Raw genomic sequence first — 27047 nt, 5'->3', positions numbered from 1 at the left:
ATAAACTTTGGACATGTAATGTCCCAACCTGGTACTCCCCTCAAAAAACTGTGCAAAACCAAATCTGCCAAATTAACTGGAGAAAGATCCATTTTTCATTTTTACCAGTCCTTGTCTCGTTGGTGAGGCTCAGCCCATTGGAGCCCAAGCCAGAGCTCCAACTCTGCAGCTCAGGGTCTGAGATAGGAGATGTGAGAGCAGGGTTTGTGTTGGCCATGCAGCTCTCTAAGGGTATGAAATATGTCTGGTGATCTCACACTGGGTGCTTGGCACCAGAGAAACACTGAGATTTGGGACTCCAGAGCTCAACACCAGGAACCAAGTGGGGTGTGTGGTTTTGCTTTCTGTAACTTCTGTCACTGAGAGCATCTGCTGTCCCTCATCCCTCTGTCCTGCCCATCTCTCATCTTTTCCCTGCTCCCTGTCTGTCTCCGGTCAGCTCTGCCATTGCTCACATCCATCTGCACCACTATGTTACTGCTTTGTCTTCTGCTTTGGCAGTGATAGTTTTTTTTCCTCCCACTACACTTTTATATGACCATGATTTACGACCCCGAGTTTAAAGATTTATTGCAATGCACACATGGCACAGCAGAGTGTAAGTGATGTGTTCAGCATGGTTATTATTCTCTTAAATGCCAATTTTTCTACAGCGAAACAAGTGGCCTCATGTTATCAAAACTTTTGTCCACTAACTTCCTAGATTTATTCCTATGAGAATAAAACCAGGGATGAGAAGGCACAACTTAAAGAGGTTGGTTGGCATCTATAAACCTCACGAGTAATATAAGCACCTGGAAGCTTAACCAAGCACCAGATGGTCTTCAGGCAATTAACTGCAGGTTGAGGATTCACGTCTACTTCAGCTCTTGCTTATTCCACTTTACAGACATGGTTAAAAACCTGGCAATTTAAACTCCCTCCTCCCTGTGAGAAAAGCAGCAGTGGCAGCTTTTCACCATCTATCACCTCCTCTCCCTTGTTTCTACATGTTTTTGGACAGTGTTTTAGCTATCTAAGATGAGCAAGAGCCTTAGGTCATCTTAAAGAGCTTAAACTGATCTAAGGCTTTAATGTGCTTAAAGGCGGTGGAAGGACATAGATTATATTTAACCCTAAAAAGAACACAAACCACATGTGCCTAAGATCTGCAGAAGTCTCTTGTTTGGCATGGCTTTGTGTTCTTTTCTTCACATGCACCCTCTTGATGTACAGACCAAGTCAAAGTCCCCTAAAATCACTGAAAAGTCTTAAATTAGCTCAAAGGAACATTGCTGTCGGCAGCACAGGCAGCAGCAGCAGAAGGCTCAACTTGCTGTTGTGGACATTCTTGGATGAGTTTATAATTTTCTGTACTGAACTTGTGGTGTCAAAACTAATCTGGAAAACGTTAAAACCATAAGTAGTAGTTTCATCTGTGGTGAAAACCTGAAACTTGTGGTCCCCTATCAAAGTGCACCTTTCAAACTGCAGTTCTTTTAAATCACTATCCAAGCAAAGAAATAGCAGTGAGCCTTTTTTTTTCTTTTACAATAAGCAATTTTCTCATTTAAAATAAGCAGTTTTGCATCTCTTTTTTAAGCAAGCAAATCTAGTAATAAGTTAATTTTCTCATGACTCAGCATAATACACAAGAGGATTTCCTCCAAATTTCCAAGTGAAGCACAGGCTGGAGCTGCAGCATTTCCGCTCTCGAAAATGCTAAGAAATGCTGTGAATGCATGAAAAATAGTGAGTTTGGATGGAATTATTAACATGCTAGTCAGACCTGGCATCTAAAAATATTAAGACGGTAACACACGCCACCAAAATTTGATGATGCCTTGCCCCAGGATTTTATTTCGTCTCAGGCTTGTCCTGGAGGCTACGAAGCACCTGAGATGTCACTTTGCTTTGGATTTCCAGTCTAGGTCTACACTCAGGCATGACATGTTGCTACCAATGCCCGTGGGAGCAGCCCAGAGCTGAATAACCTCGCTCCTGCTGTCCTGCAGTTTGCATGTGTACGTACACCTACATGTGTGTGACACCGAGAATCCACCTTCTTCTCGCCAGGGTTGGCCCAAGTTTTTCCTGTCATAAGCAGAAAACCCACTCTCTGAGGTTGCTACGTGGAAGTAAAGGCAGCAGAGAACAGCTGTGGGCTCAAGTGCTGTTTGCTTTACGTTGATGCTGCTCCAGCTCAGATGCTGGAGTTGCTGCCTTCCAGATTACAGCTCGCACGGGGAGGTTTTAACCCTAAACAGCCAGGGACATGTGGGTGCTCCTCTGTTGGAGTCAGACCCTGGCAGCTGATGGACAGGCACTTTTCTCATGTTCCTATAGAAAAGCATCAATAGTGCTGGTTTGTAATCGGAAAGGGAGATTCGACTGTATAGCTTAGAAGCAATGTTGGGAAAGAGATCCAGTGTTACAGAATTTTGGCAGAAGAAAACCAGGTTGCAAGTGGAAAAGCTTCAAAACCAGACATGACTCCTTTATTTATGTCCATGACAATGTAGCTTGCACAGTGCCCATATTAAAGACCAGCAGTGAACGTGGCCATACCATACATATTAGGAGCCACAACACCATTTGGAAGGACCGAAGTAGTAAAAATGTGGTTTCAAATGTTACTCCAAAAACCCTATCACTTTATCCTGAAATAAAATATCTTGTATAGAAGTCGGTTTTCAGTTTCTCCCCTGAATTTACAATATTTCCATAGGAGGCTTTAAAAAAAAACAGAGCTGGAACTTGTCCATTGGCGATTTAAGGGGTTGGGTTCTTGTTGCATGGAGTGGTTGGGTGCACGTGCAGCGTGTGCAGCTCTTTCAAACACCATCAGCCACGTCTGCTCATTAGCCAGTTACTGATACAACCCTTGGCAGAGCTGCAGAGCATGCCCAGGTAATGAGAGATGGCCTCCATGCAGCCACTAAAAGGGCCTGAATTTATGTTTTATTGTCAGTTTTAATGCTGGCATTTCTGTGTGCTTCATTTTACCACACTATTACTGTTCTTGTGATCTGGTTGTATGTAATTAAACATTGAATACAGCCGCACAGAGCCCCATAGCTGCAGTGTATCCTGCCACTCCAGAGGGAACTTTTCACATAAGATTTTAATTTTTAAAAAATACCTGTTCTTCAAATAGCTACAATAGCTCTGCAGGAGCTTGTCAGTCAAGGAAGATTACAGACTCCCTAAATTCAGCCTGACATGACAGATTGTAATGACCCTGAAGGGGCTTTTACAGTCTATTGTGCCAGTGGTCCCTGCCTAATAGGAGCATCTCCTACACTTCTCATTAAAACTGTAATGGCTCCAGAGATTTCTATATTACCAGTTACTTCAAATATGAGTTATTTTGTCACAAAAAAGCACATTCATGCCATGCTAAAGGTGCAGGTTAAATAAGGAAAATAGAACTTGGATTTACAGACTGACCTGTACCTTTACCTTTAACTTATGCCATGTTGATGCTGAGAAATTGCAGCATTGGCAAGAATTTGGGCAATTTCAAGTAAAACATCAGCTCGCTGAAAGCAGGGATGGAGAAGTGGGAGACGCTGTCTGTGCAGTGAGATTTTTAACATGATGCTGTAGGGACCAATGTGCCACCATAAATAATAGTAGTGGATGCTTTTGCTATGCCATACCTCCAAGGTAAATTACAGTGCCCTTCTTATGGATGGATGGAGCTCTTTGGCCTCCACTCTGCTGGAGGTCAGGGCAGATCATGACACTTGCCCTCTCTGGCCTCATACACTCTCTCAATCTTCTCCTGAAGACAGGAGGTTACCTGTCAGTAGCCCCATTCAGTAACCCCAAATCACAGCGTGGCATTTCTGATACCAAGTGATTTAGATGTGGTGAAAAGGAGAAGAAATGTCACGGTGGTGCAGGTTGAAGGGAAACTTGCATTTGGGAGTCAGCTGGATCCTTTTAGGTCAGTCACATCTTTAATTTCCCAGGTATGCAGTGGCATTGTGAGGCTGCCTGGGGACTCCTGGTGATTCTACCACGGATCATGCAATAAAGAAAATCCTGAGGGTAGTGAGAAGAGAGGAATAAGTCATGAGCAGAAGGAAATCTGTTCCAAAGTTCATGCTGTGCAATAAGCATCCACTGTAGGAAATTCCAAGCTGTTTGGGCTGTCCATGTGGCTGGACAACCACCAAAGCATCAGAGTAGAGGAGTGCAGTAATAAATCAGGGCTGGCACACGCAAAACCGAGTGGCTCCGCCCAGCAGAGGGTAGCATTGACCAAACACCCCAACCTGTATTCCAAGTTTACACTTTCACCCACCTATGAACTCCCATCTCTGTCGCAGCCCCTTTGAGATGAGAGGCACAGCTCAGCCCAGACCAAGGGGAAGCCTTAAAAGCTGATACCTTGTACATTCTGCTCATAAAATATGAGAAATCTGGAAAATCAGCTTCTAAAGTAGAATTTTAAGGAATTTATTAAAAGACACAATGCTTGTTAAACAGTTATGTGCATACAGTCATATATGTAAAGTAAATATTATTCAGCTCCTTGTATTTAGATTTATTTCCAGGTCCTGATTTGATGATCAGGTTTGGAGCTGACCAGGTTTGGAGGTGCCCTGGAGGCACTGGACTGTCTGTGCCTGCTGGCAGCAGAGCCTCTGATTTAGTCAACTAACTTGGGCATCCCAAAAGAATTGCACTTTTTTAGTGCCTTACCTATTCTGAAACTGCAGCCCAAAGATCTTAACTATAAACATATCTCAGTTAGGCTAGACTATAATTTTCCCTGATGTCTGAGGAATCCTGCCTGTCACCCCCCATCAGAGCTCAGCCCATGCCCGATGCGACGACGCTAGAGGTCTCAGTGTCGCTGAGAAAAAGCTGCTTTTAGCAATAATCCCAGCCACGCGTGTGTGACAGTGTGACAGGCCGATGCCGTGCCTGGCTCAGACGGCGGTGCCGGCGGGGTGGGCACCGTGTCAGGGCTCGGGCCTCTCATCGGGGCTGCGCGGTGCCCATCCCCTGCCCCTGGGCTGCGCGACCCCTCTGCTTGTGTGCCCCTCGCTTCGCTGGGTGCACCGAGTGCTGTGCTGGGTAAGGGTGGTCCTTGGCAAGGGGTGCGTTTCTGCATCCCAGGAGTGTGTATTTGCGTGCGAGGCAGGTGGGCACGGCAGCCCCCGCGCAGCGCCCGGCCAGGCAGCGCGGCCGCTTGTGGTGTGGCTTTGGAGGTTTTTTTTTTCCCTGCTTTCGCTTTTTTTTTTTTTTTTTTATTCCCTTCTCGCTGCTTTCCCTCCCCTCCCGTTTGACGTGCGCGGTTTTGGTGCAATGCGAATTATCTTCATTCAGTCAGGAGGGGCAGCGCCAGGCAGCAGAGCAGCGGCGGGGCTGCCTCCTCCTTCTCCCTCCTCCTTCTCTTCTTCCTCCTCCTCCTCCTCTTCTTCCTCCTCCCATTGCCATAACAACCGCGCACAGCCGCTGTGCCCGAGGGGCCGCATCGCTCCGCATCGCACCGCGCCCGGGAGCTGAGCATCCCACGGGGCCCCGCACGGGGGGGTGGGGGAAGAGAAACAGTGACCTCCCTCAAAAAAAAAAAAAAAGAGAAAAAAAAAAGAGAAAAGAAAAACCACAACAACAAAAAAGAAGGACTTTTTTCCTCGGGTGGTCAGTCAGGGAGCAAAGTGACCCGGGACGCGCAGCTGCTGCGCGGGGCGCGGAAGGGGGAGGGGGGGAGGGAACGGGGCAGCCCCGCCAGCGGCTCCGCGGGGAGGGGGGGCGCGGAGGAGGGGAAAGGAGGGGAGGGAAAAGGGGGGGGGAAGAGAAAGTTGGGAGGAAATAGCCCAGGAAAAGTTGAGCACTCGCGGAGCCCGCCGGAGCGCGGAGGAAATAAAATCGGCGGCGGGCAGGAAGTGTGAGGAGGAGGAGGAGGAGGAAGGGGAGAAGAAGGAGGAGGAGGAAGAAAAAAAAAAGAAGAAGAAGAAACAACAGCAGCAGCAGTCGCTGCTGCCGCGGCAGAAGAGAAAGCAAAAGCCGCCCGAGGGCTCGCAGCCGCCGGCGCGGCATCCGCGGGGCTGCACGGCCATGGCCCGGGAGAACGGGGACGGCGGCGGCTCCTGGAAGAAGCAGGCGGAGGACATCAAGAAGATCTTCGAGTTCAAGGAGACGCTGGGGACGTAGGTGGCGGGTTTGGGCTGCGGGGGCCGGGAGGCTGCGGGCGCTGTCCCTTCCCCCGGGGGTGGGTCCGTGTCCCCGGGTCCGTGTGCGGGGCTGCTCCGCGCCCCGCGCGTCCCTCCGGGCGAGAAGTCGGGGCGACCTGGAAACACGGAGAAAAATAGAACTGAGGGGCAGGAGCTAGGCTAGCATCCCTCCTCGCCATCCTTCCCCCCCCCCAAAAAAAAAAAAGAGGGAGAAAAAGGAAAAACTCCAAGTGTTTTAAAATATTCATAGAACGAGGAGACGGGGAAAGGCTTTTTCTTGATAGTGCAACTGTAAATAAATGCGGTCTGACTTGCACGCTTCCCCTAAAGCCGATGGCTGCAGCTATTCGTGGACAGACGAGCAGAAATAATCGGAGTGGATTGGATGTGTTTTAGCTACGATGCTTAACTGTTGTTGGGCTTTATTTGTTTTATTTATAGTGGCGAGGCATAAAGATTAGTAAAACGTTCGAGTGTTGTTTTTTTTTTTTCTTTCGGAAGGCTGAGAATAAACACGCACAGATGGTGCAAGGGAGCGGGGTACAGGCTGGTGCTTTTTCGGCTGAGCAAAGAGTTTTATTTTTGTTAAAACTAATTTTTGCATACAGGATATTATAGAGGTAGAGAGCCGGGAGTGCTGAAGAGAGGCAGCGTATGGGCTGCTGTGTGTATATACGTCGTAATCAAGGTTGCGTTGTATTGGGAGTGGTCCTCGTTGCCGTGTCCCCACTGCTTTAATTGCTACTTTAAGCATGTCTCAAAACGGAGAGTAGCTAATGCCAAGTAGTGCTTTTCCTACGCTGCGTGCCACTTCCAAAACACAGTTGAACAAGTTTTGTCTGTAATATTTCAGTTTCTTTCTGCTTCCAAGGGAGGGCTCTCTATAAACAGAGTATTTCTGGTTCACGGGCTCGCTGTTTTTTCCTATGAACAGGCTGCGAGTAAGAGCCGGGCTGGTCTTTAATATGGAGGTGGGTCACGCAGCTCGGCGGTGATGAGCTGATAGCAGAGCCCTCAGAAAAGCACTGACTTAGCAAATCAAATCAATGTCCGTCCAGGTCTCTGAAGAAGCAAAGTGCAGCGTAAGAGCCAAGTGTTGTGGTGTATTCTCGTCACCTTCAGCGAGATTTTGCTGTCAGAATTTCGTGCTGGGAGAGACGTGCCCTGCTTGTCACCTTAGAAGTGCCGTTCCCTTCCCGAGAGAAGGGGTGTTGGGGAGCAAAGTTTTAATGCACTGAGATTCTCTGGAGCAGCAGGACAGTTCACTGGGGTTCCCACTGAACAACTTTCTGTCACCTTTCTGGTCGTTGTGAGCCACCTGTGAGGGTTAATTTGAGCTGCTGAAGAGGTCCAGGAGGAATTAATGCTGTGGCCTTGATCTGTATCCCACTGAAGTTAATGGGAGCAGGTGTAGGTCCCATGGAAGGTAAAGCTGGTCAGAGTTAATAGTTATGCGTATTACCATGGCTGCTGCAAATTAAATTCATTAAATATGGCTAATTAGTATCTGAAAGTATTAACCATTGTCTGAGCCTCACAGTTTGCTTGCTAAGTCCTTTCTGATGGCAGTGGAAGCAGTGAAGTTTTTAAACTTGACTTAGCAGTCAATCTAGAAAGTTTTAGAAAATTAAAATAAGTGGATTACAAACCTGGGCCTGTATAAAGACAACAGAGCTGTTTTCTTTTCCATGCATAGTATTAATGTTTGTATTAATTATCAACGTATGTGCATTTAACACCCTGCACGTGGGTTGCCTTTTGGTTGTGCATTCCTTAGCTTCCAAGGGAGGGCTGATAATTAAAAGATTTGAATCTGAGTTTTGGTTCTGTCGTTGGCCACCCACCAGCACAGCACCTGCAGTTCCTACTAGCTCTGGTGTGATTTACTAGGGTGTGAAACCCCTAAAAAGTTCAGGCCATTGCTGTGCAAATCATTAAAGTGCTGGTTCCATTCCCACTGAAGTCAGTGAAGGTCTGTTTACTGGCTTGAGCAGCAGATACAGAGGGTCCAGAAATCCAAATGATGGGACGCTTCTCAGTTATTGATAAGAAAGTATTTAAATAGGGATTAAGCAAAAGGATAAACAGCTTTAAAGTATTTGGACCAAAATGTCTTCATCTGGCATTATTTAGGAGCAGGGATAAAATCTGCTTTGATCCCCCCTGCCCTGTAATGCTGAACTGTGTTGGACAGCCATCGCTTGATCTCACTGTCTAATAGATTTTTCTCTGGCATGGAGTGTGAAACTTGGCGTGTCAGATGAAACGCATGGGATTAGTGAAGTAGCTGCATTTTGCATTTCTCGGGCATTCCATTTCAGGATGCCAAAGTGCTGAAAGCACTTATAACAGAAAACCAGCCCTTTTTCATGCAGTAATCTTAACTGCCTGTGGTAAAATTTGTTAGAGAAAGAAAAGCACTAAAGCCCCAAATCAGGGAAGAAAGTGAAAAAGAAACTTTAAAAGTGCATTTTATTTCAAGTGCATTGATTTGTGAATGTTAGATCTATGTGTATACTCTATTAATGATTTGTTCTCTGAAGAGAGCCTTTCATCTGAATAAAAGCTCTTCAGCAGATCTTTAACACGGGAGACTTGAAATTGCTGGAATTATTAAAAAGATCCTAAGTTGGTTAATCATTATATCATTTGGGCTTCAAGGAAACTCTAATGAGTACCCAGCTCTCCCTTCCAGAGCTGGTATTAATTATTCACATGTCCCTGTAAATCACGTCCAGCCACATTGATACTGAAATTGAATTGGATGTCACATCCAGATGTAAGAAAGTAGCCTTCTTCCACCCAAAGAATTGTTTCCTTTGGTGGTTGAGGGCTGTACTGTTTGCTCTGCCCTGTGCTGTTGGGCAATAGTGTTTTTCTAAAGAAGGACCAGCAATGCAGCGGCCTGGCTCAGATGTACCCAGACCTGTACTTACCCTGGTCTGTATTTATGCAGATATTAAAGCATGTGCAATCTTAATTTGCGGCTCTGTATGTGCAGGTTCGTTGAGTTCTCTGTCTTGAAACTGGACTTGTCCACTACTGAGTCACTGAAAGTGAAATTACAGATCCTGAAAAAGTAGCTAGGAAGAAATAAAATAAATCAAGGATAAAATAAAATCATAGCAGTGGGCCAGGTCCTCAGATGATGTGATTTAGAGTCCCTTCCAAGTCAAGACAGGTGTGCTTGAGTAAGGAAGAGGATCTGACTAACTGCTTATGTCTTTAGTTTTCCACAAATTCACCTGTTGTAGCTCTACTCAATTACCCCTGGAAGAGGAATTGACAGGGGGATTGAGGACCTGCCTGAAGAGGAGGATTTCTGCCCCAGCCCTCAAGAGATGTGAAGCTTCACAATAGCAGGAATCTGATAAGAAGATGAGACTGATCACAGAAATAAGAAATGCAATGTTTTTTTCTCCATATATAAATGATATTATGTCTAAGCCATTTTAGAACTCGGATTTTGACATCCAAGAAGTAATATGAAAAACCATGTCATCCTCTTGCCAAAGAGAAATGTCTTCCATCGTTTGATCTGGCTAATTGGGTCAGCCCTGCATTTCTGAGGTATCTGTCACTAGGCCTTATTGACATCAGAGTTATGATGAAGTTATAACATTTAGAAGGGCTCAAACTTAGTAACTATGGAAATACCGAGGCTGTCCTTAAAAATGATGTGGTGGATTCCTTAAAGCTTAGTAATGATAACACAGGGAGTTGCATGGATATAGCCATAACATAGTACGGGCTGTGTGGGAAGACAAATACACTTCAGTGAAGTTTCCAGTGCTTTCCTAAAATACAGTATAGAGAAAACACACAGGTGGTTCTGTTTTTCTCAGGGGCTCTGTGGTAATTTTTGGTTCCTCTGTGTCACTTCCATAGTCTTATGCCATTTGATGGTCTCCTGGCACCCTCCATGGCTGTGCTGCACACCCGTACGTGCTTGTTCATGCTGTGAAATGAAGTCACTCCGCGTCCTCCTCTCACATCTGTTTTCTTTCTCACACACCCACACGCGCACACACACCTCGTCACAAGCCCTTACGTGCTGTCTGCTGTGTTTTGGTCCTCTCATGTCCTTCATGGAACCTTCCCCCACGTGCAGTCTCACTCTGACTCCCACTGGCGAGAGGGTGGTGAGGACAGGTCCTGGTGGAGGTGCCCCAACGGAGGGTGCTGTGTAGAGGGGAGGTGCTGGGAGGTACCAGTGGGCTCAAGATCTGTTTGTCCCTGGTCAGAGATCTTCCCTTCTCGTTGACTGGGTGCAAAAAACACTTGTGTTGGATTCCACACAGCAAATTGTCCCTGGTTAGCCGTTTAACTTGAGGCATCGTACGAGTTACTCAGTGGTTTTTCCCTCCTGGATTTGGAAATTCCCAAGATCTAAAGAGATATGTTGATACTCGTGCTTCCCCTGGCTCCATAGCCCCTGTGATGATTGAAGAGTTTGTCTGATTTTCCTGTTTCTGCTGAAATTACCGGCAATTTCTGCCTCTCTTTTACGACACCTCAGTGAGGCAGCAGTGGCTCTCTGTCAGACTGTTTCATATTTCATAATTTTTTTTTCTCAGTTCAGTATTTTCCTTTTTTTTTTTCCTAAATTACATTAAATAAACATTGCACATAAAAAACCTAGAGTATCCCATAGGTCTCAAGTTAAGATGCATGTTTTCAGGGGGAAGGTTGATGAACCACTGCAGCAAACCATGAAGACAAGAGGTTCTCATCTCCTCTGGGATGATTTTGTAGGAGCTCTGAAAGCTCTCAAGCTTCTTGCAGGAGTTGCCACGAGAGAGCTTCTTCCCGTGTTTACATAGGAAGATATTTCATGGTCATTTCTGACCTTAAAATTTGCAGCTCTGGGAACCCCACTGTCAAACCCATGTAGGGTCAGGGATAGTTTGTGCTGAGGTGCATGGTGCCTACAACACCTTCCCTGCATCTGTGGGAGGAGTGAAAGCTCCAGATATTAATGTTTAACTTAATGGTGTGAAACAACTCAGGTGTTTTAGTTTATGCACTCTGTATAGGGTAAGCAGAAAAATGTTGTTAGGACTCCTTTAAGGTGACACATTTTGTTTTAAAATAAGTAATCCTCTTTGCTATCCAATGTGTTCTTGGAGGCTTAAAAACTATTAGCAGTGTGAATTGTAGTATCTTGTAAAGTAAATTGTTGGTCTCTCTTGAACAGTTACAGAAAATAACAGCGTTCAGATGGAATTGAAAAGGGGAAGACAGAAAAGCAAGATGGCCAATAGTTTTTAAGTCTGATGGTGAGGGTTGGGAAAAGCAGCCATTGGTGGTAAGGGATTTTTGACAGCTCTCCAACTGTGGTTCATTGGTGCATTTTAGACAGGGTTTGTTTGGGGCAACAGTGTAGCATAAAGGTCAATTTTCTTTCATAATCTGAAATTAAGATTCCAAAATACTCAATGCTCAAAAGCTTTCAAGTAAATACATAATTTTGGAGACACACAGTTACTGTATCGTCAGCTCACAAATGTGCTTGTGCTTCCTTCATGAGCCTGCTTTTCTGCTAGTTTTGATGCCTGACCTCTTTTTTTTCCCTGCCTCGTCTCTCTCTCAGTGGCTGTTCTCTTTCAAGTACATCTTTGTCCTGTCTGAGCTCCCTGTTACCAGAGGATACCTGCTCACCTGCCTGCCTGTGCAGCCAAGAAGTGTGCTTGACCAGCAAGGTGACAGTAAGATATCTGAGTTGTGCTGGAATAAGTTATTCTGGTTTTTTCCCCTCTATTTTTTGCACAGGGCTTAGGAAAATGTGATCCTTGCCTAGGCTAGCACTCAATATGAGTACTCAGGACCTCAGTATAACCAATATTGAGTCCACAACTGCTTTGTGTTTGTGTAGATGTGAGCTGAGGGCAAAGTATGCATAAAAATATTGGTATTTTTAAGCAGCCACAGAGGTAGCTGACACCCAAAAGCTCCCAACAAGCAAAACCCAGAGGGTCTGAAGACCTGGTGGAGAGGTAGTGGACAGAGCTGAACCCAAGTCTTTGGAGTCCTGTAGTAATCCTTTAACCAAAAGTCTATTCTTCCCATCACAGCCACAACACAGTGGGTGTGAGAGCCGTCTTCACCACCGCTCCTGCCATCTGGAGCAGCCTGTCTGCTTCCTTCACCCTCCATCTGCTTTCACACAGGAGCTGAAATATCTCTTGATATATGTTTTCCTCCCTTTTTGTCTCTTTTTCTCTCTCTACCTTAGTTACTGACCTCAATTATTTTTGCTGTCCTTCACGCACAGTTCTCCTGACTACGTGCAGAATATTAGCTGGAGTTATTTAATCCTTTCAAGCATCCAAGGATACAATTAATATTGAATAAAGTTGTATTGTTTTGGTTTGCTTGACAATAATGAGCAAGTCATAATAGGATTCTGAATTTATTGCCAGTAATGGTATTCACTTAACCGGTGACTCACAGTTTATATTCATGATTACTTAATAGGACCTAATTTTCTAGTCATTTTAGATAGCATGAAAACAAGTTGGAACTAAGTGGGTACTGTTGGTAAACAGGTAAGGAGTGAAAGGAAGGATAAAAAATTCCTTGGGGCAGAGAGCTGTCATTTTAATTGGAATTCAAACCACCTTGCATTTCAGTGCTTCTGTGTAAATAATAATTAACAACAATAACAATAATTTGCAAACATATGTGTGTGATTGGGCTGTTGTTGAATGATAAATAGCTAGCTTAGCAATCAGAATATTTCTCATTTCTCTACTGTTCCTTAAAACCTTTCTATCAAATTTTAACACTGATATGGTTTTTTATTATCTGACTTGGCAGTTCCTATAATTTTCCTCTGAATGTTGTGCCAATCATTTTTGAAAAAGAAAACTATAAATAACAGATTGTTAATAAACTTTTGAAGGCCCTTCACTGATGTTTTCATGTCGAAAGCAGCGTATTGAGTTTTATGCCAGAATTACTCACCAAGCAGATTCTATGAGGTTAAATTAAAATAATACTCTGTAGCAGAATTTTTTGGCTAAGTTAAAAGCCTTTTTTTTTTTTTAAAACACTGGATGTGCTAAGAAAAAGCTATTGGTAAGCTCTGTTTTAGATCTGATCTGAGTGTGGGACAGCTGACCACAAGGATGGGGATCCTCCATAACAATAGATCACTGATTTTGCTTGATCTTTTCCTGAGCAATGTCTGTGTCACAGTCAAAATATCAATAGTTTTGGATAACTGGACTACATAAGATAGTTCTTAAAATACCTTTTTCAATAGTGAAATGGGAAGAAGTGGATGAGGAAAAACATACTGGCTCAGATGTATTGAAGTGTTTGGATTTTCTTGTGTCCCAAATTGGAGATAAACCAAGCAGTTTCAGTCTACTTACGGTTTCCAGGGAGGTGCTTTAAACAATGCAAATGAACATGAGCATTTACCACTAGCAGCAACAGGGTGAAGCACTGTGGCATCTCCACCTTAGACCCTTTCCCTTTGTTCTACTTCTGCAGTGGATCCTTCTCATTGTCCTGCTCTCAAGGCTCTCCCTAATTTAGGTTGTATATTTGAAGGTATATTCTTTCAAGCCTGAGCACTCAGAAGTTGGGAATTCCATCTTATGCTCAGTTACCAGAGCACAGAAGATCTAGAAGTTTAATCCATGGCTGATGGGAGTGGAGTGAGGTCAGGATCCATGGAAATTCTGAGATCTGGGAGCCCTTAACCTCCCTGTTTGTTTTGGTGAGGGCTGTCATGGCAGTTTGGAGTGTAAGGAGAGTAATAAATCCCTGTTCATCAGTACTGGTTTTCCTAGGACTGTGAAGGTTTGCTGGTTTTCCTAGGAGCTTAAATGTAAAGATTTGCAAAGGCTGAGAAGCCTGTGAGTATTCGAGGGTTGGACACTAGAAGGTGAAATAGGAAGGGTCTAAAATACTTGGGTTTTTTAACTGCGCCTTTTATTGTCCTAAGATGAGACAGGAATACTGCACACACCAGAGTAAAAGACTCTTTGTACCCTGGAGAACTTATAAACTGAATAAATAAGACAAAAATGCTTACACTGTTTTGTTAAAGACAAGAAAGTGTGTTGCTTGTAAACCCAGAGCTCAGCCTGAATCTTAACCCCAGCCCTATGCAGGGGACTGCCCTGCTTCTTTTAGTAGCGGGCACTGTGTCAGCACCAATATCTTCAAAATATATTTATTTATATGTGATTCAGCCGGGGTCATCACATATAATTTGTTTTTACTAGTTAAGGTCTGAAGATGCAGAGCACTGTCTGTGTGCTGTTGGTAACAGCGTGGGCGCTTTGTTGCTGTGTTGTTTCAGCTGCTCACAGGAATCCAGGTCTGCCCAGAGCTATAAAGAGCTGGAACAGACCAGGCGGTGCTTGGGGTGATGTGGGATCACTCCCAGCAGGATCCCATCTTCCCATCCCAGCTTAAATAATTCAAAAGACTAGGATTCAGCCACACATCAATTTTCCATACAAACTCATCAGCTGTGACCCTGATGCCCCACTGTGATGGGCAAGGGCAGAAATGAGGGAAACCAGTGGATGAAAAACCGTAAAAAAACCAAATACACAGAAAACCCAAACAACACAGAAGGGAGCTGAGGGGGTGAGGGGAGAGGAGAGCACTTAGAGGATTTGCAGCCACATGGAAAACTCCTCTGGGGAAGGCACAGGTTGCTAATCAAATTCAGCCATATCTGAGACAGACTGCTAGAGCATCCCTGAATAATCCTTCACTGTTATATTGGGTTGGCTTGGAGATTTCCTCCCACTGCTCACTTGTGTCTTCTCTTGCCTCTCAGTGTAAGTAAATCAGCATGATGTGCCCAGCCATGAAGGCTGCAGTATTTTGGAAATTCCTGGCATAGCAGAGTGCTTGGTGTGTGCTGTCAACAGCACAAGGTACTGGGAGCACATTAAACTTGTTTCGTGCTCCCTGCCCTCTTTTCTTGCATAACACCTGAACAAGTTCAAAGGCTTTATCTTTTATTTCGGGAATTTTTGCAGCTGGGGCCTGAGATATCTTAAAGACTACCTAAAGCTCTGGGATCAGCATCAGTCTCACACCTCTGCTTTAATGGGGTTTGTTGCCGTAGGGGTGTAATTAATTTGTTCAAGAGACGCAACGTTTTTTGAGGGGAAAATCTGACACTGTTAAGCTTTTCCATGGGCTGATGATGAACATCATAAAAACACCACCTCCTTCTCTGAGTGCAAGCCATGGTGTTTTGAGACACCTTCTCTAGCATAATTACATAGCAACCTGAATATTGCAAAGCAAACAAGGTTTCCCTCCCAACATAAAACACTCCCAAATGTAAAAAAACCTGCCACAAACCAGAACAAAAACTCTTATCTTCTTTAGGGAGAGATGAGGGGGACAAACAACGTGCAGCTTGTTAGCCAAGTTGCTTGATGCACCGAGAGAAGATGCTTAGATTAAAACATTTATGGAGCAGAAAAACGGTGTCACTCCTTTTGGCCTAATGACCCAGGCACTGGAGCACAAGAGGAATAACTTAGAAGGAAGAGAAATGTCTCATGTCACAGGTTTGACTTAGGGCTTACGCTTTTTAGGAAGCAGGAGGCTATATATTTAGACATCAGAGAGAATATGCCAAGAAATGAGCTGAAAAAACCAGGGTTTTCAAAAGCACATAGATGCAGGAAACGCAGATACTGCAGGCTGCAGGGAGACTTCTGCTTTTGAGCATATTAATGTGTATCTGGAGTAGTTTTACTGACTAACTTTCCTGTCCATAACCATGTATTTCATGCCATAGATATAAACCTTACGCTCTTAAGAGAGAGACTCTGAAAAAAAATAAATTTCACAGAACTTTGTAGGCAAGTCCATTTGATGAGTGTCTCTGATGAATCTTGTATTTTTCATGGAAAACAGTGAAAGTGATTCAAGGATTCCTGAGTGACAGCTGAGGTGGTTTGTGTCCAGAAAGCAAATGTGTGCCCTTCTGGCACTGTGGAAAGGGAACATAACGAGTTCTAAAGCTGAGAACTTTCTCATTCTGCAGGTGAGTGGAGCTGCTCTGGGGAAAAGACAAAAGGAGAAGTCTGGGGCAAAGCAAAGCAATGGGATTCAGCTGTAGCTAAATGCCAAGAAAAACTCCTCTAAATGGGGTTCTTTTAACTTAATTGGCTCTAAAGACTGCTAAGTCTCCCTCCTTGTTAGTGAGCTGCAAAATTTCATGGACCTGGGTTCTCTGGACAGGACAGCTTGTGCACAACACCAGGCAACATTTTCACCATTTCCAATCAGTGATCACTAAAATGACCTGCAGCTTCAGTGCCAGTGTTTGCCCTGGAGATGGTGTGATGTTGTAACATCTCTATCTTGCATTGCCCTGTGATTGTGAGGAAGGTGAAGGAGCCCTTTATATACATGTAAGTGTAGTGTCTGTATGTACATATATACAGATGTATAGGGTATATATACCCACACATTAAAAATACTATTTATATGGTGATATACAGCGATATATAGTGCTAGTTTCTTGCCACACAGCCTGTTGTTTGGCTTCATTAATAAATGCATAGAGAATGACTTGTGACATTTGGTAAAAACCGTTTAAGAGCATTGTGAACTCTGTTAATTTATTCTGTAGTTTGAATTTCTCTTGATAATTGGGTTGCATTTAGGGGAAGGCAGGGGAGTCATGCCTGCTTATATCATCTAAGCTTCATCATTCCTAATAAAGGGTCTAACCCAAAATTCAGCATGAGGATATCCCCAGCAACGAGGAGTATGCAAAGTGAATGAACACTTATGAAACACTAATGAAAGAACAGAAATTTGATGAGTACTGAATTTTATTATGACATTGTCTAGAATAAGAAATGTGGAGCAAGAAATCTGCCAGACTTTTGGCAGCTGAGTAGATTTACAGGACTGTTTCTGTTATTAATCAGCAATCAGTACACTGAAAAGAGGTAAAAAGCAGATTTCTATTTGTCTATGTCAGTGCATTTGTCTATGCACTGACTTCTTGAGAGATGTTTTCCTGTTATGTTCTTCCTCCATCTAGTGAGGTAAGACTTGAGTCTAACCAACGACTTTGTTTTTATTCTTGCTCACCATTCTTTTGCTTTCAGTAGTGGAAGTGGGATAGTGACATTTTCCCAACCTGTCATCTTTAGCAGGGATGACTTTGGTAGTTCTGAAATATGCAGCATTTGACCTTGCTCAGTTTGTGACTGGAGACCATGGGAAGCTCGCAGAGGCAATCTTAGCTCTGCGATGCCTGATGTCCCCCATGGCCCTCTGCCTCCATTTCTGAGACACTCCTGGTAGGTCCTCTGGAATATCGGAAGGAAAATGATCATTTTACCTGAGATTTAAACAGGAACTGTGTGGTGCCCCCTTGTTCAATTAGCTAATGGGGGTAAACCCAGAAAAATAAGAAGTAAGGGCACAATGGCCCTTCCCTCTCCTCTTGTCCTCCATCTCCACTACCTCTGCTATACTGAACCCCTATTTTCTATCTCCTGTCTAAATCCTGCACAAACCCCTTGGGAGGGTGCAGTGCCAGAGTTACATCCAGCTGGGAGGCAGAGCTGGAAGGCAGCAAAGCATCATCTTTTGGGTCAGTTAAGGGCTTTATTTCTTTAGATAAAGCACCCTTCCCATGGGAGAATGAAGGTGGTGCAGAGCAGATGGAGTCTGTCTGAGCTTTCTTGGGTGCAAACTTGACTGCAGTAAGTGGAGGGTGAATTAACTAACACTGTGCTTGGTGTTTGGAGGTCTGTCTCAGGTAGCCTGTGAGGGATTCTCCTCCAGAATGGGATGGTTGAGGTATCTTCACCATCCACATTTAACTCTGGTGTGCACCACTGCCTGCAGGGTGCTCTTTGACCATGGCTTGCAAAGTTGTGCTGATTAAAACCCACCTTGCCAATGTTGTGGTAATGAGTACATTACTTTCTGCAATCAAATCCCTTTTCTGCTGTTCTTTAAGCAACACCCCATGGGACGTAACAAGGCTTAGATATTTTCATACTTTAACACCAAGGCAAATGTGAAAGATGGGAAGATTGGCAGTAAAAATACTTTAGAAATTTAGTTTTGTCTTCGGAAGGTGCCTGTAAAATGTCTTCCTAGAGGTCTCCTTGTGTGTTGGCTTTGTGCTCTGAGTAGATCTCCCTAAAGCCAGAGGGTAGCACACAAAAGCACACCAGGTCTGTTTCTCTTCTTATTTTCTCTTAAATGATTTTTAGCATCTCAGAGTTACTGTAAAATTCTGCCTTTGATGTGCACAGTTTAGAGGTTTTCCTTTGGGAGTCAAGAAAAGCCCATACTACTCAGCAGCAGCTGGAATAGCAGCAATTTGTGCTCCTTGCACTCACGTTTCAAACGTCAATATAAAGTTACAAGGCTATGAAGGAACAGGTTGCAATTCCAGAAGAGAAGAGGAAGGGGCTGAGCATGTCCCACAGGGTGGTTCACGTCTTCTGCTGGCCCTGTTGTTTTCAGGGTTGTGCTGTGAATTTATTTAATGAAACGATACAGGTTTTAAAAATAGTTGTCCAAAAAGGAGGTGAGGGGGAAGGGGGAAAGTACAAAGTACAAGGAATTTTATTTCTTTTCGTTCCATAGACGCTATAAATCAGCAGGGGAGTCAGTCGCAGGATTTTTTTTCCCTTCTATCTTGCGTCGTTAAAAAAATCATCAGCCACCACACTGAAATGGTTTGCAAGAGCATCTTTGTCAGGAACAATTTCTGCCTGGGAACAATAAAAAATTAGTAGATGCCAGGTTGAAATTGTTGAGGTTACCGAATTCAACTTAAGAGCTGTAAATGGAACCAATCATAATTTCTTAATGAGACATATGAGAACAAAGAATCACAATGCTTGAATAATCTGTCGCATTTCTATCATGCTGCTTAAGAAATTATACAGTTTGTTCGATAGTTTGGCAGGTTACATGACAAAAATCAATTTACAAAGCAGATTAAATACAAATATGCAGTGCTGTGTTGGTTCCCCCCCCTCCACCCCCAGGAATGCAATTCTTAAAGCCATATGTTTTTTATCCTTACAATTCCTACCCAGTCATCTGTTTTCAGTGGTACTGCTTGAATGAGGTGCTGCATGGCCCACAGTGACATTATTCACCAGATCATTTGTCTTTAATCCATCTCTGGTCTAATGAGGCTGTCGTCTGGGCCTTGGTGAAAATGAATGATGGGTTGCTCTGATGTAGACTGTAAGTATGTTTTTCACTTAGTGCTAAGGCTGTATTTTTACAGGGTCCTTAAGGAAACCCATCTCTCAGCCCTTATTAACACTTAATGTAAATATTTCTGAATATTTTATTCATTTGGCAGCTAGTAGGAGAAACTTGGTATGAGTTCCCTAGGAGCTAAATAACAGCCATTGTACATAGAGTTGATACCATCATCTATATTAATACCAGAGCTTTCAGCACGTTGCAGCAGGCTGTGACTGGAACAGTCCTGTCCCTGTTTGTGGTTTCTGCAGCAAACCACCAATAAAAACAATTCATAGTGACAGCCACAGTGGACACTAAATGCCATCTTCAACAACAAGTGTTCACTGGTCTTACCCTTTTCTTCCATAAATGAGTCCCTCAAACTTTGAATGAAGCTGTGGCACAGAAGGGATAATTTTTTCCCCCTGTGAAATGTTTCCACCTCTCATCTTCTCTGTGGAGAACATATAGATATAGGATTTTTGTTCCCTGCATGAATAACTCTGGGATTCCCTCAGTCCATTTGTGTTTTATGTAGTCTACAAGATGCCACTGATGTACCTGGCTGTGTATCTCATTATGCCTCTTGTATGTCACTGGGTTCTCACAGATGTCGCAACAACTTTTAGGGAACTGTGAGCTCTATTTTTTTATTTCAGTCAAGGTGTCAGGGTTCCAAGAAGCCTTTTAAATATACCAGAGGACTGTGTTATGGGAGAGAATAGTATTTCTTAACTTATCGTTGCCATATGACTCCTATTACTGCAATTTTTGAGCAGATCACAGTCCTTGGAGAATCTGTGATACCGAAAACTCGTATGCTTATATTTTTGCTACATTTATGCATGACATATGGACTTCTAGGATCTGGTTACTCAGTGTCTGCTCAACATCTTGTATTTTGTGGTGACTGTTGAGGAAACTGAATATGTATGGTATGTCCTTATCTATTATTGGTGTTGCTGTAGCGTTTATCTTGTGCTTTGTTGGCTAACTGTCAAGTACTCAAAGGCTTCATTAAGAAACAGATGTACAGGTCTACACTTTGTTTTTGTAGCTGCACTTTTGACATATTGTAAATGTCCTTAATTGATTTTGTTCAGGATAATACCATCTGCTGGCATGTATTTCTGCTGTGGCTCTTGCTGAATACTTGTGTCTATCATGGTCTATAAGGACAGATTACAGAGTGTCAGCAAGATATTATGTTGCCTTTTTTTCTGGAATAAATGGGAGCAGAATTTGGACATTGGATGACCCTATATCTACATAATTTAATATCTAGACTAATACATTTTATTCCAAAAAAACATGTTTCAGGCAAGAATTGAGCCCTCTATCCACATGGATCTCTCTTAATGTATTGTTGGTGTGTCTGCAAACGTGTCAGAACTTGCAGTCTGGGAGAAAATGAGTCTTTGAGTTTATATTTGGCTTCCCCTTGATAATGGATGGATGTGGAATGAACGTTTAGATCTTCCTGAAGCCTGTACACAAAACTCTAACAGTCAAAATAAGTTGTCTTTAAACATCACTTACTGTATCTATAAGACTGAAGGTCTTCTTGTCAGCTTCTAACATAGCCAAGTGAGTTCTGATATTGGTGGCAGAAGCAATACTGGACATGCACTAGATGAGAATTCTGCTGAGGATGCAGATAGGAAAATATGTGCAGTCTCCTGAGAGTCCAGGACAAAATCCTCTTTTCTGCGTAGCCCACTGTCCTGTTGGATTTAGCTCTCCATATTCCACTCAGTTCTTTTTACTAGGTAGAACCAGTATTTATGGTAGATTTTATTGCAGTTTCCGTGTCTGTCTGAACTGTGAAATGCAATAGAAATTCCATTTCCTGGCACTCCCTGTCTCTGGTCATGACAAGTGCAGGCAAGCGTCAAAAAGTATATAGGTCAGGATTTCTCTGTAGTAGCCTAACTATGGTCCCAGTAAAAACAGTAGTGAGAGTTGGTCCTTGATGTCAATGAGACAGCATTTATTCAATTTTGAGATGCTTATGAAGCCTTTACCTCTCACATGCAGTGGTGACAGGGAGGAGAAGTGGGGTCATGCAGGGAAATGAGAGTCCTCCAAATAGCAGTGAAGATAGAGAGATGGGTGTGCTTAGTGTTTCAATAAAAGTGGGTCACTGGTCTGAGGTACTTGTGTACCTCAGCAGGTCTGGGTTGTCCTTGAGCTGCATTTGTGTTTGTGGTGCTTCATGTGGTCAGGATTCAGGTGAAAACTCAATTATGGAGAGCCTTCCTGACCATGCATGCGTATTAGAGCTCACATGAAAGTAATGGCAAAAGCACAGGTTCTCCTTTTACTTTGCCAGTCACTTTCTTTGACTCAGTGTCCTTGCTGTTGCTGTTCTCCCACTATTGATAACCCCTGTATTGGTACTCCCATACTGGTACCCGCTCAGACTTTGTAAAGTCACGAGCTTTGGAGACGATGTGGACTAATGGCAGAGAAATGTCTTGGGTTGAAGAGCACTAGATAACAATTTGGGAGACTTGGGGTTTGTTTCTGACTGTGACACTGGCCTTTTTTTATGACCTTGGAGAAATTGCAGCACCTCATTGGCCTGGTTTCCCCATCTGCCAAACAGTCCCCGACCTACTTTGTAGCTCACTTTGAGACCTAACTAATTAAAGCTTGCTATGTGAGATGTTCAGAATGCACTGTGCAGGGTGTTGTTTTTTGTCATGGTAATGTGGTGGGAATCTCCCCTCTTCTATCCATGTTGAAACCTCAGCTGCAATGCTCGTGTTTTGCAGGTGATCCTTTGTGTGGAACACAAGGCCAGAATCTGATCCCTTTCCTAAAAATACCACTCACTCCAAAAAGAGGTGGACAGCCCCACCTCAAAGACACTAGAAATGGGGACAAGAGAGTAAACCCAACTAAAATGCATTTTGTTTTCTGAAACTGTTGTCATCTTTCAGTGTGTTGGGAATTCCAGTAAGGCAGAAAGACCATCCAGAAATGTCTCTGAGCTCTCAGCACCAGCCGGATAATGCATTTTCCAGTGTAGGTTTGTCAGTAGAAGGACACTGGGGAGACAACTATAAGAAACTGTAAAGCTGTGAGGGGGTTTTCCCCTCCTTAGCAATCCAGGTTAGAAGTGGGAGTCAGAAAATAGCAGCTGTTTTAGCATCACACTGTCAACAGAGTGGGATTTGCAGAGCAGTGGATAAGGATTTGTGCTGCCCCAAAGAGCCCTCTGATGATAAGGCAATGTGGTCTTGCCTTGAAGACACATCTGTAGCATTAGTGATGTTAATTATATTTTTTAATATCTAACAATATTTGTGCCTCTTGCAAATCAGTTTAGTAAGTGAAGACAGCACAGAAGAAGCTACAGTGGCCCTGAAACAATCAGCTTTTTGAAACATCTTTAAAAAAAAATAAAAGCAATTGGAGAAATGTCCTCATTTTCACATCTTCATGGGGGAAAAAATGGTACCTATGAGATGCAAGAAGAATAGAGTTGTGTTTCAAGTCACTGCAGCATTACTGTTTTAAAAAGCCTTTTTGTAGGCAGAGTGCATTCAGGGGTTTTTTTCTGATTCTGGAAAAAAGTAAAGTTCACGCATAAATTGGCAAGGCAGACTTTCATTTAAGCTGCGTGATTTAGATCTGCTGGTGAAGGCTGCTGCTGTAGAGCATTTGGCATTCATCAGAAAAAAATCTCCAAGTCTAAACAGTTTTATTATGCAAAGCTATATAGTTGGAAGGTAAAACACTCTGTCTTTTTCCACTTTGAAGAACAGGGCCAGCTGATGGATGACCCATCAAATGTCTCATAAACTTGCAGGGAAGGTGAATAGCTGTGGGTCTCCCTCTTCAACCTGTGGCTTCTCTAAGCAAGGAGGGAAAAAGCTGCTTAGCTGGGCTGTGAATAGGAGAGCAGCTGTGCTCAAGAAACCAGGGTGGTATTCTCAAATAATGTGTTAGAAAACCATTGGTATCTTCATGAATCAGGGTCCCAATATTTGGATATTTCCACTGAGATTTTTGTAAGTGCAGCTTTATATTTCCTACAAGACATTTCTACTAACAAAGTGTGCAATGACTGTGCTTGTACATGGGTGCAGTTTCTCCCGAAGTGAATTTTCCTTAGTGACTTTTATTAACATTTATTAAAGCTTCACCCTGTTTAGTATGTGATTATTTTGCTTATTCATACTGCCATGTGTGCTTATCCTCAAGCACACCCTAAAGTACCATTAGAAGTATGAAGTCAGAGGGACTTCAGCAGGAGCCAAAATATGGAGCCCTTAATGTCTTTTTTGCTAGGTGTGGACTGCTGAAAGGCAACCAAAGAAGGGCTCTCCTAAGTGGCTGTCCTCTCTATTTCTGCACATTTCCACAGGATGCAAGGGACCAGGTCTGCTAATCCCACCCAGAGCTCACCACAGCAGCCACAAAATTCCCACCTGGTGGGAATTCCTGGCCCTCAGTGTCCTGCACCCACCCCGCACCAACCGCAGTGAGCACAAATTAGAGCCTGGCTGAGCCATTTGGTAAAACATCACCACAGAAGTTCCTTGGCAGGGTGAGAGGGAAAAACCTGTTTAGCTTAGCCTGCTGTTGATGCACCATAAATTTTTTTCTCCATTCCATAAAAACTGGAATAAGGGAACACCAGCCTTTGTGAAATGCCCTTTAAAATGCAGTAAGAAAACTCAGTATAGTGACAGGTTCCTATTTATTCAAGCAAACCTTTAAAATAAACTCTGAGTGCTCAGAAAAGTAAATTTCTCCATCACAGACAAAGGAATTGTGTTGTTTTTCATTTTGGACAGCTTTAGTTTTTCTCGGAAGAGGACTGTAGCAGAAAGAATAACCCAAGGCAATAAGTTGGGCCTTGAACACAACCCAATTTCTTGCATGTAATTTGGGTTCATTCTCCTCTGAGGCTTTGCTTTAGGTGAACAGTATAAAACTTGGCGGTCTTTCAAAATCTGGAGGGAATACAAGAAAGGACACATTATCACTTCACCTTGTGCATTGCAGGATCTGCAGAGACTGAGAAAGTACTGCTGTTTCTCAGGAATTACTGGTTCTTTTAAAGCCAGTAAAGAGGCTGAGTGGGATTCACTGCACCTACAAGGCTTGGGTGCATTTGCCTAAATTTAGGCATTCGCTGTCATTTGGGATGTCCCACATGATCCTGAAACAGCCACAGGGAGCTGGCAGGAATGATACTGGATGTGCTGGAGATGGGCACCCTGGGGAGCTGAAGGCTGGGTGTATGTATAGAATAGAGAGGATCTCAAATGGCATTAAATGGCATATAGGTGTGGTGCACCTAGAGGAAGGTCAGGAGCATCCCTGGGCAATGGCATTTGGGTCCTGAGACAATGGAAGAGCAGAATCCTGCCTGACTGAGGGGGCTGATAGAAACACTGTCTCATCTGAAAACAGTCCAAGATTCACACAGACCAAGAGTTTTTAGATCAGTGGGGGGTCTGATCTACTGCTTTGAGAAGGATTGAGCTGTTTGTAATATAAACACTGCCATAAGAGTTTTCCTTGCTGATTCGTGGTCTTACAGGTGGGAGCAAACATTTAATAGCTCTGGTGCTCAGTTGCAGTTGATTAATTCATCTGAAATTAGGCCAAAGGTACCTCAAACTGGGGCATTTTGATCAACAGCCAGCTTGAAAATGTAGGTGTGTGACTTATCTGCATTCACCCGTGAGACAACTGGTTGTGTTTCGTGTTTCTGGTTGTGCAGTGCACTGGGACTATGCTGGGCAGTTAAATTCAGGGCAGTTTAGTGCAGAATTGGGTCCTAGGGCTGGGATGGCTATAGCAGCTTCTTCTTTCTCTGTTAGATCCAGCATGTAAAATCTTCTGTTAAATAACATCATCAAAAATCAAAATTATTTTGCTTGGGCCTAATTTCATTATCTTCACTTGTTGCTTCATTTGCCAGATTTTCAATTACCCGTGGAAACTTAAGATTACCCTTGTCAGTCTCCTGAGGCTGGTGGAGGCACTGCTTTCTCCCTCGGCACAAATAAGACATTCTTTTGATATTGGTCATTCACGAATGAGCTCTTGCAAAAAAAAAAAAAGTAAAACCCCACACATCCCTATTTGCATCACTTGGACTGCTTTTCTGAAAAACCTCCATTATGAGAATTTCATATTGGGTTTGTAACCCAGTGGGGAACACATGTGATCCACTGTTTCTGCTCTGCAGAAGCAGCATCCACAGTAATTAAACACTAACTACCTTTGCTTGGAAATAGCTGTCATCATCACTCTTTGCAGTTGTGAGATTTTTTTTTTTTTTGTGTGTGTGGATACTGATTATAAGCTTTTAAAGCAGTTGCCTACTCTTTATCTCAGCTGGTATTTATGCTGAAAGGTAGGTTAAATCCTTCAATTTTTTGTCAGTGTGACCACTCTGCTTGAAATCACCTCTGGGCCATTATGCAAAAAAAAAGGATTATTTTTTTTTTTTTTTACTCCTGTTTGAGGGGATGATGGAAGAGCCTGTTTTCTGCCTTCAAATGGTAAAATCAGCAAGAACAGAGACTCAGCTGGCCGAGCAAAACTTCAGCTGGGAGGTTCTGTTGGGGAATGTGGGTTGTTGGCAGCAGTGTAAGTGTGTGAGAAATGAAAACTCCAGCTGGACTTTCTTCAGCCCTGTTTTCTCTGAACTGTCCTCCAGCTGGCAAAATTTTCCTCCCTTTGAGGTGAAGGAATGGTCAAGCACAGGAGCAATGGCTGGTTTTGGTTGCCTGGTGCCCCATTGGCTTTGAAGTTGTGTTATTGTTGTCCTTCCCTTGCATGAAGCCCTGCTGCACCAGGATTGTGCTGTGTGGGGCTTGTGGATGGTTGGGCGAAAGAGGGTGAGAACACACAGGAATTGGAAAACCAAACCTCAAACCGCCAAATTCTAGCCAAATAAAACTGGAGAGGGGTAGGAGATGGGCAGGTATGAGTCACATCTCTGGATGGGCTGTACTTAAAATGCTTCTTAGGTGACTTTAGAGGAAAATCATTGCACAGAATAGTTTTGCGATCTAAAAGAAAAAGATGGAAAAAAAATTAAAAAAAAATTAAATGGGGAGAAAAGGGAAAAAGGGAAAAAGAGAAAAAAGAAAAGTAAAAAAAGGAAAGAAGTTTGACTGTTCTTGGATTACAGAGAAGTGAGAAGCACTGATAAGCATCCTCATTTTTGGGGCTGTGCAAGTCCTGACTGTGTCATTAGATGGTTTCCAGTTCAGGGCTGGCCAGTGTCCAGCTGGCGTGGGGCATGGCTGAAAGATCTCCCATCTGTCTCCAAATGCCATCTAGGTGCACCGTGTGTCAGTCGAGTGAAAACTCCTCACTTTACAGCTCAGCCTGCCCCTTGAACAAGAAAAAAATAATAGTTTCAAAAGACTGGGGGAGAAGTTTTGCCATAGTACCGTGTTTGAACCCCGTAGCAGAGGTCGTGGTGGTGGATCCATGGCTCCTTCTCTCCACAGCCCAAGGTTGCCACCCCTGTGAGGGAGGTTTGATTCCTGTGACGTGGGGCTGGGGAGCAGGGACAGCTCAGTCATGTCTGTCTTTAAGCAGTAGCAGCTGAAAAAAAGAAATGAAGTTGTTTTCCAGATTTAGCAGTAACTGCTGAGCACTTTC

At 43.6% G+C, this 27047-nt stretch overlaps 1 protein-coding gene across 3 annotated transcripts in view; it reads left to right on the top strand.

The window, feature by feature from the left end:
• Positions 1 to 5953: 5953 nt before the first annotated feature.
• The window catches only part of CAMK1D (calcium/calmodulin dependent protein kinase ID), a 216429-nt gene continuing 195335 nt past the window's right edge, over positions 5954 to 27047 (top strand). For all 3 annotated transcript variants that reach the window (XM_018068141.1, XM_018068140.1, XM_008926178.2), the window contains exon 1: positions 5954 to 6146. In XM_018068141.1, the coding sequence (XP_017923630.1) occupies positions 6055 to 6146 (92 nt within the window). In that variant the 5' untranslated portion in view covers positions 5954 to 6054. The remainder of the gene's footprint in view (positions 6147 to 27047) is intronic.

Source organism: Manacus vitellinus, unplaced genomic scaffold (assembly GCF_001715985.3).
Source record: "Manacus vitellinus isolate BGI_N305 unplaced genomic scaffold, ASM171598v3 scaffold_13_pilon, whole genome shotgun sequence".
Lineage (NCBI taxonomy): Eukaryota > Metazoa > Chordata > Aves > Passeriformes > Pipridae > Manacus > Manacus vitellinus.
The sequence above is the reverse complement of the archived record's forward strand: the minus strand, read 5'-3'. Positions and strand labels throughout refer to the sequence as shown.